The sequence below is a fragment of the Jaculus jaculus genome, chromosome 2 (genome assembly GCF_020740685.1).
Source record: "Jaculus jaculus isolate mJacJac1 chromosome 2, mJacJac1.mat.Y.cur, whole genome shotgun sequence".
NCBI classification, from domain to species: Eukaryota; Metazoa; Chordata; class Mammalia; order Rodentia; family Dipodidae; genus Jaculus; species Jaculus jaculus.
In genome coordinates, this window is record NC_059103.1 from 180162466 (window position 1) to 180179078 (window position 16613).

A 16613-nucleotide genomic window follows, 5' to 3' on the forward strand; every position below is an offset into this window, starting at 1 on the left:
GGCTGGAGAGATGGCTTAGCGGTTAAGCACTTGCCTGTGAAGCCTAAGGACGCTGGTTCGAGGCTCAGTTCCCCAGGACCTACGTTAGCTAGATGCACAAGGGGGTGCACGCATCTGGAGTTTGTTTGCAGTGGCTGGTAGCCCTGGTGTGCCCATTCTCTGTCTCTCTCTCCGTCTGTTACTCTCAAATAAATAAATAAAAATTTTGAAAAATTGAAAAAATTAAAAAAATTAAAAAAAATTTAAAACATAAGTAAATGGAAACAGATTATACCTTTAATTTCAGCACTCAGGAATTAAGGTAGGAGGACTATTGTGAGTTCAAAGCAAGCCTAGGCTATAGAGTGAGTTCCAGGTCAGCCTAAGATAGAATGAAACCTTGCTTTGAAAAAGTAAGGACTAGGGCTGGAGAGATGGCTTAGTGGTTAAGCGCTTGCCTGTGAAGCCTAAGGACCCCGGTTCGAGGCTCGGTTCCCCAGGTCCCACGTTAGCCAGATGCACGAGGGGGCGCACGCGTCTGGAGTTCGTTTGCAGAGGCTGGAAGCCCTGGCGCGCCCATTCTCTCTCTCTCCCTCCATCTGTCTTTCTCTCTATGTCTGTCGCTCTCAAATAAATAAATAAAAATAACAAAAAAAAAATTAAAAAAAAAAAAAAAAGTAAGGACTGGAGAGATTGCTCAGTGGTTGAGGCACTTGCCTAAAAAGCCTAATGACCTGGGCTCAATTTCTCAGTATCCACAAAAAGCCAGATGCACCAGGTGGTGCATGCCTCTGGAGTTCATTTGTAGTGGCTAGAGGCCTTGGTGCATCTATTCTCTCCATCTCTTCCTCCCTCTCTCTCCTTGGAAATAAATAAATAAAATATAAAAAATAAGTAAATGAAAGGGTTAAGAGAGAGTACTTGAGATATTAATATTATCAAAACACATTATACATATATATGTGTGTGTGTGTTTGTATGTATGTATGAAACTGTCAAGATAAAACAAAAATAAGATTTGAAAAAAAGAACATAAAAATAAGTAAATGGAGGAGGTTAAGTCCAGACCAGTCTAGAGTTATTACGGAATGAAAACTGATGAAAGAACTATAACTCAAAGATCTTTTGAAAACATTTTTTGGGGGGCTGAGTAGATATCTCAGTAGTTAAAGGGCCTTGGTTGCAAAGCCTAACAGCTCGAGTTTTATTTCCCATCGCCCATGTAAAGCCAGATGCTCAAAGTGGTATCTGGATCTGAAGTTCATTTAAAGTGGATGATGTAATAGTGTACCCATTCTCTCTGCGTGTGTGTTTGAAAATAAATTTTTCAAAATGAACTTCTATTTGAAGCCCAGTGACATGGCAGTGAATAGTGAAACTGTACACCCTGCTTTTAAAATATGCAAATTTGAATGTGATATAAATTTCCTGTCTCTGCACATAGTAAAATCCATTTATAATTGTATGGTTGGTATTTGAAATACCAGTAATAAATTCTGATGTCCAATTTCTTAAATTTCTTGGAATAAAGTTTCCAGTTTTACAAAATAAGCTTCGTAAGTATAATTGATAATAGAAAAAGTCATATATATCACAGGCACTGATGGTGTAAAAGTTGGTTTACTCGAGCAAAGAAAGCAAACTTCAGGCTGCTGAAAGAAAACATGGAACCAATGGTGTTACATTTTAAGGAAAATTAAGAAAAAAAGAATCTGACAATTCCTATATGGTTAGGAAAAAACTTACTCACAAAGTTTACACTGGCTATTGTAGATAGGCTTCATGTGAGTATTCTCTCACTGATTCTTCCTAAGAAAGAGATGATACTTAGCATAAGAACAATGATAAAAATAAAGAAACAGTGAAAGCAAATGATGAAACATTGAGGCCAAAAATATCTGTTCCATGACTATTGGCTTTGTAAGACAGTGATCAAATAACTTTTGTTAGCAAAACTAATAAAGGCAAGGATTTCATAATCAAATTATCTGAATTGCAAAGTTTTAAGGTTTGTTATTTTGGGGAGTGGGGTCCAAGGTAGACTCTCACTATAGCCGTGGCTGACCTGAAACTCACTCTGTAGTCTCAGGGTGGCCTAGATCTCACATCGATCCTACTACATCTGTCTCTTGAGTGCTGAGATTAAAGGCATGTGCCACCACACCAGGCTTGTTACTTTTATAGCATCATAGATGTATCATAGATATATTATAAATATCATGCTAATTATGTTGTCTTCTAAAGAGTGCATTGTCAAAAGTTTTATGCACACAGTGCCCATAATCCATGTAGAAACTCCAAAAATACTACTTATTACCTTATTTGTGTTAGGTAGAATTGAAATGCAGTGAAAAACAGTAATTATAAATGTCATAGATGGCCCTGATAACACCCTTTCTCTGGATCATGTGGGGTTATGTGTAACTGCTTTGGTTACACAATACTCTAAAAATGTGAATGGATGGACTGGAGAGATGCCTTAGAGGTTAAGGTGTTTTCCTGCTATGTCTAAACACCTAGGTTTGATTCCCCAGTACCCACATAAGCCCAATACACAAAATGGCACATGCATCTGGGAGTTTGTTTGCAGTTTCTAGAGGCTCTGGCATGCCCATTTTCTCTTGTGTATTTCTATTTGCCTGTTTCTCAAATAAATAAAAATTTTAAGAAATGTGAATTGCCACAGAACCTCTGTAACTGCTATCAAACAAGTCCACTGAGACAGTGCATCATGATTCTGATGAGCAGTTTCTTTGATTCATTGCATTTAGGTGGAAGGGGCCTCAAGCTGGAGGTGTGGAATACTAGCAGGCCAGCACGGCTTGAAGAGATACTTGAATACAGCGAGCACACCCTGGGCTACCTGGGCGCGAGCTGGGTGGATTCTGCTTCTTACGTTTGGCCTGTGGAACAAGATTCATTTGTTGCACGCTTCAGTGGATTTTTGGTGGCTCCAGATTCTGACGTTTATAGATTTTACATCAAAGGGGATGATTGCTATGCTATTTATTTCAGCCAGACTGGCCATCCAGAAGACAAGGTAGGGAAGCTGTAAGATTCTATTTGATCATGTGAAAAAAATATGTCTCTATGTACAACATAGCTCACGTATTCTAAACAAAATCAGTGAATATATTAATGAATTTATGAGAAATGATTTCATGTGCCAAGTGTGGTTGCACACACCTTTAATCCCAGCACTTGGGAGGCAGAGGTAGGAGGATTGCCATGAGTTCCAGGCCGCCCTGAGACTACATAGTGAATTCCAGGTCAGCCTGGGCTAGAGTGAGACCCTACCTCAAAAAAAGAAAAAAAAAAAAAAGAAAGAAAGAAAGAAAAAGAAAAAGAAATGATTTCATGTGATTGTGTTTTCTTTTTATTATAACACAAGAATTATAAAGTTCTTATACAAAGTTTATAACTTAAACTGGTTTTAGAGGCTTGTACCGCTACCCCTAATTTGTGGTACCAGTTTACCAAAGCTTATGCAACTGCAGGCTACTCAAAAGATTACATAGCCATTCTTTATGACCTGGTCCTCTTTGTACTATGCAGAACCATTTAGGAATTTTTGAGGAGTACATCTAATGAGCTATTTTGGATCAAATCTTATTTAAAACTCTGTGCAAAGCCAAAGAATGTTGATTTAACAGCAATAACATATTTTCCAGTATCTTTTTATTTTCTACTGCAGTCCTAATATTGGCAAAGCTAACGTCTGTTAGTAGATGTGGAGTAGTAATATTGGTGTTAGTCAAGGATAGAGTAATGAGGATAATTTGATAATTTTTAACATTGTATGTTGCTATGAGGTACAGATCTTAGAACAAATTATGAATGATTTTTCACATCTTTTCTATTTCTAAAATTCTATAGCTGACAGGCAATTCAATGTTTAAAACGTAATTTTAAAAGTCTCCTTTCTTGCTCTCTTTCTTGGATAAGGAAAAGGTTGCGTATCACTCAGCCAATGCCAACAGTTATTTTTCAAGTCCAACACAAAGATCAGATGACATTCATCTTCAGAAAGGAAAAGAGTAAGTTTGGTTTTCTTGTCTTGAAGCTACTGTGTGGTGTTTTTAAAAATGGAACCTTATATTGTAAAAGATTTTAATTCTATTTTATTGGCACTCTTGATACTTTGTTGACTTCATTTATATTTGTTTATATCAAAGGCTGAGGCTGTAGAATGACAGTACATTTGTCATGTATGCACAAGGCTTTGGGTTTTATCCCCAGCACCACAGAAAATACTTACAATTGGCAATTTTCTATAAGTTGTTTTTTGTTCATTTTTATTTATGTATTTGAGAGTGACAGACAGAAAGAGAAAGAGGCAGAGAGAGAGAGAGAGAGAGAGAGAGAGAATGGGTACACCAGGGCCACCAGCCATTGCAAAGGAACTCCAGACACATGCACCACCTTGTGCATCTGGCTAACCTGGGTCCTGGGGAATCAAGCCTCGAACCGGGGTCCTTAGGCTTCACAGGCAAGTGCTTAACTGCTAAGCCATCTCTCCAGCCCAATTTTCTATAATTATTTAAAGATTTTTTTTTTTTTTTACATTTTCAAGAATATTTGACATCAAGCCGGGTGTGGTGGCGCACACCTTTAATCCCAGCACTTGGGATGCAGAGGTAGGAGGATCGCTATGAGTTCGAGGCCACCCTGAGATGACAGAGTTAATTCCAGGTCAACCTGGACCAGAGTGAGACCCTACTTTGAAAAACCAAAAAAAAAAAAAAAAAAAAAAAAGAATATTGACATCAGCCAAGCAGATAAATTTGAAATGTAAGCTCACTTTGTTGCCAAAATTATAATTTTGTGAAATCTACTCAATCTTGATTTTAATTCTATTTAGACTTTTCAGCCCTCCACTTATGTATATCTGTTCTAATAGCTAAGTGCATAAATATTGCTAGAGGATTTGAGGGCAATCTGGATGTGAAATCTGTCCTACCATTGATTGCCAGGGTTGATTCGGCTGATCTTGCTGGCTAGGTGGGTGTCCCCTTCCTCTCTCACTGCTCCACGTCCATCCCATCCGAAGCTGCACACTCTGTCAAAGAGGACAACCTTTCCTAATGCAGGAGGACCGGTCTTCAGTCAAGGTTATAGGAGTAGCTGCACTCCCCTGATAGAACCTCTGAACAAGCTCTCAAGGTCCATAAATGTTACAAAAATTACATGGATCAATACCACTGCAAATATATATTTATTTTTACTGCACAGGGAGAGGTACTGTAAATTGCACTCCAAAATATGAAAGTGCTGAGAGGTTAAACCCAAGAGCAGAAGAAAGTATCTGCAATATAGAAGAAAATATCCAAAGAGCCATTACAGCTTTCTGGAAAAAAGGAAGACAAAATACATGATATATTCAAAATATCAGTTTCATTGATAATGCCAAAGTCTGTTGAGAACATCTTCAACTTATCATTTGTATCTGTCAGGTTTTAATGTATTTGACTTTTGTTGCGTTAAAATAAAAGCACTTACTGGGCTGGAGAGATGGCTTAGTGGTTAAGGCACTTGCATGAGAAGCCTAAGGATCCATATTCAACTCTCCAGAATGCATGTAAGCAGATGCACAAGGTAACACAAGCTTGCAAGGTCACACATGTGCACAAGGTGGCACACGCATTTGAAGTTTCAGTGGCTGAAGGTCCTGGCACGCCAATTCTCTCTCATGTGCACACATTCTCTCATTAAAAAACAAAACAACAAACAAAATCCAAAACCTACTTATTTCCTGGAGTGGTGGTGCACACCTTTAATCCCAGCACTCTGGTGGCAGAGGTGCAGAGGTCCGAGGATCAGATCGCTGTGAGTTTGAGGCCAGCCTGAGACTACATAGTGAATTCCAGGTCAGCCTGGGCTACAGTGAGACACTATCTTTGAAAAACAAAAACAAAAGACAAACCAAAAATCCACTTATCTATTATTTCATAACATTTGGTGGTTGACTGGGCAGTTGTCTTAATCCTGGCTAATATATTTGGAGATTGACAGTCTAGGTTTGTCTGACTTCCATATACAGAGTCCTGGCTGCCATGACTGGAACACAGATAAAAGAGGCATCCCAATCCACATGGTCTTCAACCCTCTATGATACTTTCTCACTTGTCACATTAGAGGATGAGTTTCTAGTGATATAGAGAATAATTCCTAATGTGCACATTATTTTTGTTCACCACTTGTCACACTTATTCCCCAAATGGCACACACAAGTGGTCCAACAGCTTAGATTTAAAAGGTAAAGAAATTGAATTCAATTTTAATAGAGTTTCCTTTGGTTTCATCCCTAGCCATGGTTCTTCCAGATGTTGATGAATTCATGATTGTAGATAGCACCACAAAGATATGATGCAACTACATGAGGTTTGGGATCCATGGAACCTAGAATCATGGGTTCTTTTTTCAAACCTTTTATTTACTTATTTGCATATGTATCTATGTGTGTATGTGTGCATATAATCTAGCTGAGGTCTCTTGCTGCTGCAAATGAATTCCTCTCCAGTTTTACATGAATGGTTGGATAATTGATCCCAGGCTGGTAGGGTTGAAGCAAGTACCTTTTACCACTAAGCCATCTCTCCAAGCATTTATATTCTTACTGGGATCTTAGCAACATTAAGAAAGTTTATTCATTCCATCCTCCTTCTGTTCTTAGTTCTTGATACTTTTGATTTTTCTTTTCTTTTTATTATTGTTATTAGATATGGACATACTTTGTATGTAAATATCACATATTTGTACAATCCTTTCCCTTCTCCTGACCCTTTTCTGAAGAAGTCTTCCTCATTGGGGGTGCAGATCAACCCCATGGGGATTGTGGGTCATGCATTGGGCCAGGGAAAAGCAATGTCTCTGTGAAAAATGTCCCAACTTGTGGCTCTAACATTCTTTCCACCCCTTCTTCCACAAAATTCGCTGAGCCATGTTGGAAGCATTGTAAGTCTACTTCAGTGATGGGCACTTAGGAGCATCTGGATCTCTGGCTTGGTAGATGTTGAGTGTCCTCAGTATCTTTCTCCATCACCCTTGTGCTGATATCAGCTTAACTAACAAAGCAGAACTTTTGCTCATTTCTCCAATTCCTCTGTGGTTTCAGCTGGGGTTGAATGTGCAGGGTCATTTATTTCCTCAGGTCCAGTTCCCATCTGAAAAAAAGAATCAGATTCTTCAAAGGAGAATGAAGTCAGAACTGGTTAAATGGGATAACCATTATTAATTTAGAAATAATTAAAAGGGTCTAGACACTCTTATAAGTCTAAGATTAGTGGGTGCTTGGCAATGGAAAGCAGAATCATTATCTGGATACGATTCTGACTTGATTCCTAGTTCCAGATGTGGTTTCCATTCTACTGAGTGGATCTGTTAGCCAATCCAAGAGTAGTTGGTTACCCACCATGTCTGTGTGCCACTATTGCATTTGTGTGAGCATCACATCAAGTTGTTTGCTTGTCAGTTGCTGAGACTTTGAGTAGCTTGGATAGATGTTGGCCACTTTCCTCTTGTAGTTCATGTAGCACCTTCCTGTACTAGATGGGATAATTGAGGACTGGCTCTCTTCCAGATTCCAATCAGGTCTCTCCATGGTCCATGCCAATAGCATTTGGTGTATTCAGCAGTAGGGTCTTGCCATTAACCTCTGGTGTGTAATCGAGTGCTCTGACAGATATCTGTCTTGTTTGTTTTGGGAGATCTAGTAGTTCTCTCTGATCAACAACTAATTGTGGATGTACACCACATCCTGGTACAGGGAATTACAGGCCAGCACCCAGGGGAAAGAAAAAGCTAGAGAAGAAAAAGAAATAGGAAAAAATTGAGGTTAGGTTTTGTCTCTCTCTCTCCAGGACCCTTTTATTCAGGCGCTCTCTCTAAAGTCCTCTTGAGGGTTCCACCTTTTAGTCTGACTTCCAGGATTTAGGATTATATGGTATAAGTTCAATTTGGGTTCAGTTTTGTGCCCCCCATGCTTTCCTTCCACCAAGTCCTAGCCTCTCTAATGTCCAAGCCACAAGATGCTATTCAGTTATGTCAGTAACTTGGGCTTATCCACGTTAGGAAGTGCAGATGAGTGAGATCATGGGACAGTTGTCTTTCTGTGATTGTGTGAATTCACTTAGAATGCTCTGTTCCAAGTTCGACCATTTTTTCTACAAATTTTAATGTATCTTTTTTTTTTTTTTGGTTGAGTAGAATTTCATCATGTAGATATACCACATTTTGGTTATCCATTCATTCAATAATGGGCACCTGTGTTGATTACAGTTTTTAGCTATTATGAATCAAACAGCTATAAACATGGTTGAGAAAATATTTCTGAACTGAGATGTGGAGCTTTTAGGGTAAATGCCCAGTAAAGGAATAAGAGGGTCTGTTGGTAACTCTATATTCATCCTTTTCCAGAGTCTCCAAATTGATTTCCACTGTGGTTGTACCAGCTTACATTCACACCAACAGTGAATGAGTGTTCCTATTTCTCCACAGCTTTGCCAACATTTATTTTCATTTAATTTTTAATGTTTGCTATCCTTACTAGGGTAAAGTGGAATCTCATAGTTGTTTTAATTTGTGTTTTCCTCATGGTTAGGAATTTTGAACATTTGCTTAAGTGTGTTTTCCCCATTTGTAAATCTTCCTCTGAGAACTCCCTATTGAGTTCTCTGCCTCACTTTTGGACTGGGTTGTTTGATTTTTGTTGTTGTTGTTGTTTGTTTAGTTTTTTGAGTTTTTGGTGGATTCTAGATACTAGGTTTCTGTCTGTGGCATAGCTGGCAAAGAGTTTCTCCTATTCAGTGGGCAAGCTATTGGTTCTGCTAATAGTGTGTTTGTCTGTACAAAAGCTTTTTAGCTTCATGAGATCCCATAGTTTGAGTGCCTGTTTAATTTCTTTAGAAACTGGGGTTTTGTTCAGGAAGTCCTTTCCCAGTCCTATGTTGTGTAGAGGGCTTCCTATATTTTCTTCCAGTAGTTGAAGAGTTTCAGGTCTTATATTGAAGTCTTTAATCCATTTGAACTTCTTTCACATCTTTGTTAGTGTTATTCCAAGGTATTTAATTTTTTTTGTTTCTATTGAAAATGGGGCAGCCTCACTGATTGCTTTCTCTGTATATTTGTTCTTCATGTATAGAAAAGCTAGTGATTTTTGTGCATTGATTTTGTATCCTGAAATTTTGTGTAGGAATTTATCACCTTTAGAAGTTTTGGGATGGAGATGTTAGGGTCACTTATATATAGGATCATGTCATCTAAAAATATAGCTAACTTTACTTCTTCCTTTCCAACTTGTGTCCCTTTTATTTCTTTCTCCTGTCTTATTGCTTGGGCTAGTACTTCTAGAAGAAGAGCAGTAGTGAGAGTGGGCACCCCTATCTTGTTCCTGACCTCAGTGGGAACTCCTTGAGTTTTCCCCCATATTTAGGCTTTTGGAGCTTTATATGTAGTCTTTATTGTGTTGAGATATAAACCCTCCATGCCTATTCTTTCCAGTGTTTGATCATGAAGTGGTGGTGTACTTAGTAAATGCCTTCTCTGCATCCATCAAGATGATCATGTGGTTCTTCTGGTTCAGTTTATTTATATGGAGTATTACATTGACTGATTTCTTTATGTTAAACCTTCTCTACATCCCTGGGATGAAGTCTACTTGATCAAGGTGGATAATGCATTTGATGTGTTGATGAATTCGTTTTGCAAGGATTTTGTTGTGGATCTTTCCAACAAAGTTCTTTAAGGATATAGTCCTATAATTTTCTTTCCTTGTTGTATCTGTGTCTAGTTTGGGTATTAGGGTGATGTTAACTTTATAAAAGGAGTTGGGGAGGTTTCCCTGGTCTCTGATTATGCAGACCAGTTTGAAAAAAAATGTGGTTTGAGTTCTTTTATCAAGGTTTGATAGAATTCAGCTGAGAAGCCATCTGGTCCTGGACTTTTCTTCTGGGGGAAGTTTTTGATTATCTTTTCAATCTCCATGGATGTGATAGGTTTTATTAGGAGATTAATGTGGCCTGAGTTTACTTTTGGTAGGTGGTATGTGTCTAGGAATTCATCCATCCAGTTTTGTAGAGTAGAGATTTTTAAAGTATGCCCTGATGATTCTTCCAATTTCATTGATGTCTCTAGTGAACTTTCCTTTTACATTTATGATTTTGTTAACTTGAAACTTCTCCTTTTTTTGGCTGATCACTTTGTCCAGGGGTTTGTCAATCTTGTTCATTTTTTCAAAGAACCAGCTCTTTGTTTCATTGATTTTTAAAAACATTTTCTTAGCTTCCAATTCATTAATTTCTGTTCTAATCTTAATTATTTCTTTCCTTTTGGAGCTCTTTGGGTTGGATTCTTCTTGTTTTTCCAGCACCTTTAGGTGGGCAGTCAGGTTATTGATTTGGGATATCTGTGTCTTTGTAATGAAGGCATTTAATGCTATGAATTTTTCCCTTATGACTGCCTACATTGAGTCCTATAAGTTTTGGTAGGTTGTATTTCCATTATCATTCAATTCTAAGAATTTTACAATTTCTTTTTGATTTCTTCTATGGCCCATTCATTATTTGAAAGTGTGCTGTTTAGTCTCTGGGAGTTCTTGATGTGCCTCTTGTTGTTAATTTATAGCTTTAAAGCATTGTGATCTGACGTGATGCAGAAAGTTACTTCAATTTTCTTGACTTTATGAAGGCATGATTTATGGCATAATATATGGTCATTTAGAAAAGGTTCTGCATTCTTCTGCCAAGAAGAATGTATATTCTGTAGAGTTGGTGAAGAAAGTTCTGTTTTTGTATGTTAAGTCTAGTTTACCTATGATGTTGCTAAGGTTTATTATTTCCCTGTTGATTTTCTGCTTTGATGAACTGTTTATTGATGTCAGTGGAGTATTGAAGTCCCTGAGTATGATGGTGTTGGTCTTTATTTCTGTTTTATTGTCGAGTAGATTTTGTTTTACATACTGTGGTGGCCCTGTCTTTAGAACATATATATTTATGATTGTGATGTGTTCATGTTGGATCATTCCCTTGATGACTAAGAAGTGGCCTTATTTGTCCTTTTTGATTACTTTTGGTTTGAAGTTTACTTTATCAGATATTAATATAGCAACATACACTTATTTTTATTTCCATTTGCTTGGAATATCATTTTTCCACCTTTCACCCTGAAGAGGTATCTATCCTTAGTGGTGAGGTGTGTTTCTTGAAGGTAGTAGATAGGAGGATCCAGTTTTTTGATCCATCCTGATAACCTATGTCTTTTGATAGGTGAGTTAAGACCATTAATATTTAAGTTTGTTACTGTGAGGTTTGAATTAATCCCTGCCATGATGAGGTGTTTTATGGGGTTTGTTGCTTTCTTTGAGTCTTTGGTTATTATGATCTTCTTTGTTGGCTCTTGAGGTTGGTTGTTTGACTCTTCAGTGTGGAGTATTCCCTCAAATATTGTCTGTAGGTTTGGCTTTGTGTTCATATAATCATAGAGTTGACTTTTTTCATGGAAAGTTTTTCTTTCACCATCTCTTATGATGGATACTTTTGCTGGGTAAAGCAGCTTGGGTTGGAATTCCATAGGTTTTCACACTTTGCAGTGTTTTGTTCCAGGCCCTTCTGGCTTTCAGGGTTTCCATTGAGAAATCTGATAGAATTCTGATGGGATTGCCTTTGTATGTTGTGAACTGCTTCTTTAAGTACATGTATTTTTGGTCACCTGTTTTCTTTTGAAACCTACTGAATCCTGTGAATATTTTTAGAAATAATTTTTTTTGTTTATTTTTTATTTATTTATTTGAGAGTGACAGAGAGGGAGGGAGGGAGGCAGGCAGAGAGTGAGAGAGAGAATGGCGTGCCAGGGCTTCCAGCCACTGCAAGCGAACTCCAGACGCATGTGTCCCCTTGTGCATCTGGCTAACATGGGTCCTGGGGAATCGAGCCTTGAACCTGGGTCCTTAGGCTTCACAGGCAAGTGCTTAACTGCTAAGCCATCTCTCCAGCCCAAGAAATAAATTTTTTTGTTTGTTTATTTTTATTTATTTGAGAGCGACAGAGAGAGAGAGAAAGAGGCAGAGAGTGAGAGAGAGAATGGGTGCACCAGAACTTCTGGCCACTCCAAATGAACTCCAGATGTGTGCATCCCCTTGTGCATCTGGCTAACATGGGTCCTGGGGAATCGAGCCTTGAACCGGGGTCCTTAGGCTTCACAGGCAAGCGCTTAAACACTAAGCCATCTCTCCAGCCCAGAAATAAATTTTTAAATCTTTAAAATTACTTGCTTTCAATAATGATCATCATCATTGACATCATCTTCATCATATATTTTATGGGACTTTGTAAGTTTAGCAAAATAATTTTGTTGAAATTCTTAGCTGAAGTTTCCAGTTCATAGGAAGAAGTTAATATTTTAAGCTCCAAGTGATAGTGTAGAATTTATTGTTTTTTTTCTGGGTCATGTTCCTTAAACATAGCTATCTCAATTAAGCAGAGGTATGAGTACATTCTTAGGCAGCTCCACAACCTATTGTTATTTTCCAATATCATTTTTACAAGGAAATTATACCAAGTCTCATGAGTTCAGGCATGAGAAATGGACCTCATTCAGAATCTATGATTATGAAGCAATTTGGAAGAATGCCTATGTGGCCTCACCAAATATGGGCATGGTAGTTACATTATCATATGTTGCAGTTAGATTCACATTGCTGGCAGTAACTACCTGACCAAGAGCAGCTTGTGGGAAGAAAGGTTTATTTTGGCTTACAGACTCAAGGGGAAGCTCTATTATGTCAGGAGAAAATGATGGAATAAACAGAGAATAGACATCACCTCCTGGGTATCATCAGATGGACAACAGTAACAGGAAAGTGTGACAAACACTGGCAAGAGGAAGCTAGCCAAAAGACTTCATCTTTATTGTGCTATATCCCTCTGCTTGCACCAGTCCATTTCTGTGCAATGCAACCCTATACAAGTTCGCAGGACATGGACATAAGAGCAAGCTTCTCATACAAACTGCTCTAGCCTAATCCAGGTAAATCTCTTTTTCACCCTTATAAGCCAAAACTCACAGTCCATAATTTTTACTGCATTCAGGCCTTTCAACTCTGACCAGAATATCCTGCAAGACATTTCTTAGATCACAATTTCAAATACTTCCACATTCCTCTTAAAATTCAGCTCCAGGGGGCTGGAGGGATGGCTTAGCGGTTAAGCACTTGCCTGTGAAGCCTGAGGACCCTGGTTCAAGGCTTGATTCCCCAGGACCCATGTTCGCCAGGTGCACAAGGGGGTGCATGCATCTGGAGTTCGTTTGAGTGGCTAGAAGCCCTGGCATGCCCATTCTCTCTCTTTCTCTCTCTGCCTCTTTCTCTCTATGTCTGTCGCTCTCAAATAATTAAAAATGAACAACAACAACAACAACAAATTCAGCTTCAATGGGCCAAAAGCCACACAGTTAGTTTTCTAGCAGCAATTATTCCACTTCTTTACTGTTGCAGTCAGGTTCACTTTGCTGATAGAAAACACCTGAGCAAGAGAAGCTTGTGGGGGAAAAAGGTTCATTTTGGCCCAAGGGGACTCAAGGGTAAGCTCCATGATGGCAGGAGAAAATAATGGCATGAGCAGAGGGTGGACATCATCTCCTGGGAAACATCAGATGGCAACAGTATCAGGAAAGTGGGCCAAATACTGGCAAGAGGAAACTGGCTATAACACCCATACATTTGCTCCCAATAATGCACTGCCTTCGGAAGGCTAATTCCCAAGTTGCCAACAGCTGGGAACCTAGCATGCAGAACATCTAACTTTATGGGTAACTCCTGAGTCAAACCACCACATCTCTGGTCAGTGAATATGTTAGCCTAGACAGTTTGATGATGGTCAGGGATTCTCAATAATAAAATATTTGAAGGATAAGGCATGGATTCAGCCCATCTTATTGGAACACCATGACCTGTGTAGTCAGAAAATGTTCCTGAGGCAATATTGTATTTGCCAGATTACAAATGCAGCTAACTTTAATGTGTAAGAGAGTAAGACTCTTAGCTTTCTGTCACTGTGACAGATACCTGAGTTAATCAACTTATAAGGAGGAAATTGTTTATATTTTGTTTCATGGTTTCAGATGTTTCAGTCCATGGTGTCTAGGTCCAGTTGGTGGCACAGTACATCATGGCAGGGAGGATGTGGTGGAGGAAGCCTGTTCTCCTCATGGCATTCAGGGAGTAAAGAAAGAGTGGAGGGAAAGAGTAGGCGTCTCAATACCTTCTTCCAGAGCATGCCACTAGTGACTTCCTTCTACTTGGTCCCTGTTCTTAAAGGATCCACTCCTTCCCAGTACCACCACAGACTGGAGACCATGCCTTTAATATATGGGCCTTTGGGCATATTTAAGGTCCAACCCATCTTAAGGGCTTTCATTCTCAAGCCATACAGCCACACAGTTATAAAGTGTATGTTATACATAAGCTTACCTGCCATATTCTTGGATTGTCTAAAGTATTTATCTTCTTCATATGTATTTTCTTAGGTCATCTTTAGGAAGTATTTACTATGAATATGATATGAATTGTAATGTGATATGAATATGATATGAATTGTAATGTGATATGAATATGATATGAATGAATTGCTCATAAATGGAAACAAATTTTGATTAATGCAGATATATTACATAGTTTATATGTTAGTAGACCAGTATGAAAGCATTAGTATTTCAATATATAAAATACACTGTAGAAATCTTGCATGCCTTCAACACATGTGATTTAATAGATTTTATATGTAATGTTGATATTTTACTTATTGAAATAAGTTTCATAACAAATGTTTTTAAGAAAAAATAGTTATCTTCTTTACTCTCTTTTCTAGATATTACTTTGAAATCTTGCTGCAGGAGTATAGATTGAGTGCTTTTGTTGATGTTGGACTATACCAGTATAGTAATGTCTACAGTGAACAGCAAACAGGAGATGCAATAAATGAAGAACAAGTTATCAAATCTCAGTCAACAGTCATCCCAGAAGTACAGGTATGCTGTGAAGATAAATCCATTTTATTAAAAATGAACATTCAGGGGTGAGGCACAGTCCCCAGTAGAACATTTGCCTAATGTTTGTGAAGCCCTGAGTTTGATCCCTAGTCCTGAAAAGAAAAAGAGTAATATGCTAGGTCAGAAGTGCCATTTGGTTATTACTCTAAGTGAATGTTGTAGGGAAATGTTGGAATGAAATCATGTGTAACTACTGTGTTTTGTCTTGCAGGTTATTATTTCATAAAGCACATTTGAAAGCATCACACAATATTGATCCTATAAGTGTGTCACCTGCCTCCTTCCCCCTTCAGCTCAGTTCTGACAGATGTGGATCACTTACTTAATAGACATTGGTTTTTCTTCACATCCCAGAGAGTTGTTTATCCCTGTGAGGCAGTGAAGTAAATACAAGTATAAAGAAGTGGTTACATTAGAAAATAAAAAAATAAATTTTCTGAGTGATCAAAGGCATTAAAGATGCTTGTAGCAAGAAAGGATTTCACTGTTTTGGTGTTACCTTCTGTCTTCCCATTACTATTTCCTCCTTGATTAAGGCAGTGAAGGAAGGTGCTATTATCAATGATAAATATCACTGAGACAAAATATATTATGACGGGCTGGAGAGATGGCTTAGTGGTCAAGTGCTTGCCTTTGAAGCCTAAGGACCCTGGTTTGAGGCTCAATTCCCCAAGATCCACGTTAGCCAGATGCACAAGGGGGTGCATGCATCTGGAGTTTGTTTGCAGTGGCTGGAGGTCCTGGTGCCCATTCTCTCTCTCTCTCTTTCTCCCCTTCTTTCTCTCTCTGTCACTCTCAAATAAATAAATAAAAATAAAAAATATTAAAAAACAAAATATATTATGAAGATTATGCAGTGAGGGTGCCCAATGAGCGTTTCTAAATATTTTAAGGTATATCTCAAAATACGCTGCCTCTGTGCTTTTTAAAAAGTAAAATCTCAAGTGAAATTTGGAAAAAATAGTATCATTTTACTATTTACAATCAAGTACACCAACAGGAAGATATTGAATTGATTATGATACGATGAATACAAATAAATTACCATCTGTTTAATGCATGAATGGTGTATGTGCATGCATTTTTTAAGTTCATATGCACGTGTGCAGGTGCTCCCGCACTGTGTATGCATGCCTGTGAAAACCAGAAGTTGATGTTTGGTATCCTCTTCAGTTTCTTCAACTTTATTTAAAAAAAATATATTTTAATTTTAATTTCAATTTTGTTTTTGTTTTTCAAGGTAGGGTCTCACTGTATCCCAGGCTGACCTGGAATTCCCTCTCTATTTTCAGGGTGGTCTCAAAATCATGACAATCCTCTTACCTCTGCCTCCCAAATGCTGGAATTAAAGGCTTGCACCACCATGCACGCTTCAACTTTATTTTTTTAGACAAGCTTCCTCAATGAATCTAGAACTTTCTGATTCAGATAGACTAGATAGCCATTAAGCCCTAGGGTCTACCTGTCTTCACCTCCATGGCACTGGGAATGCAGGTATGCACCACAACACTAGATATATTATGTGGGCTCTGGGGAGCCAAACTTAGGTCCTCATGCTTTCCTGATAAGCACTTTTCCCATGGAGCCAGCTCGTC

At 38.3% G+C, this 16613-nt stretch overlaps 1 protein-coding gene across 1 annotated transcript in view; it reads left to right on the plus strand.

Annotated features, from left to right (window-relative positions):
* The window catches only part of Pkhd1l1 (PKHD1 like 1), a 196807-nt gene that overhangs the window by 34176 nt on the left and 146018 nt on the right, over positions 1–16613 (plus strand). The window contains exons 13-15 of the mRNA XM_045144474.1: positions 2751–3019; positions 3925–4016; positions 14838–14997. Coding sequence (XP_045000409.1) covers positions 2751–3019; positions 3925–4016; positions 14838–14997 — 521 coding nt within the window. The remainder of the gene's footprint in view (positions 1–2750; positions 3020–3924; positions 4017–14837; positions 14998–16613) is intronic.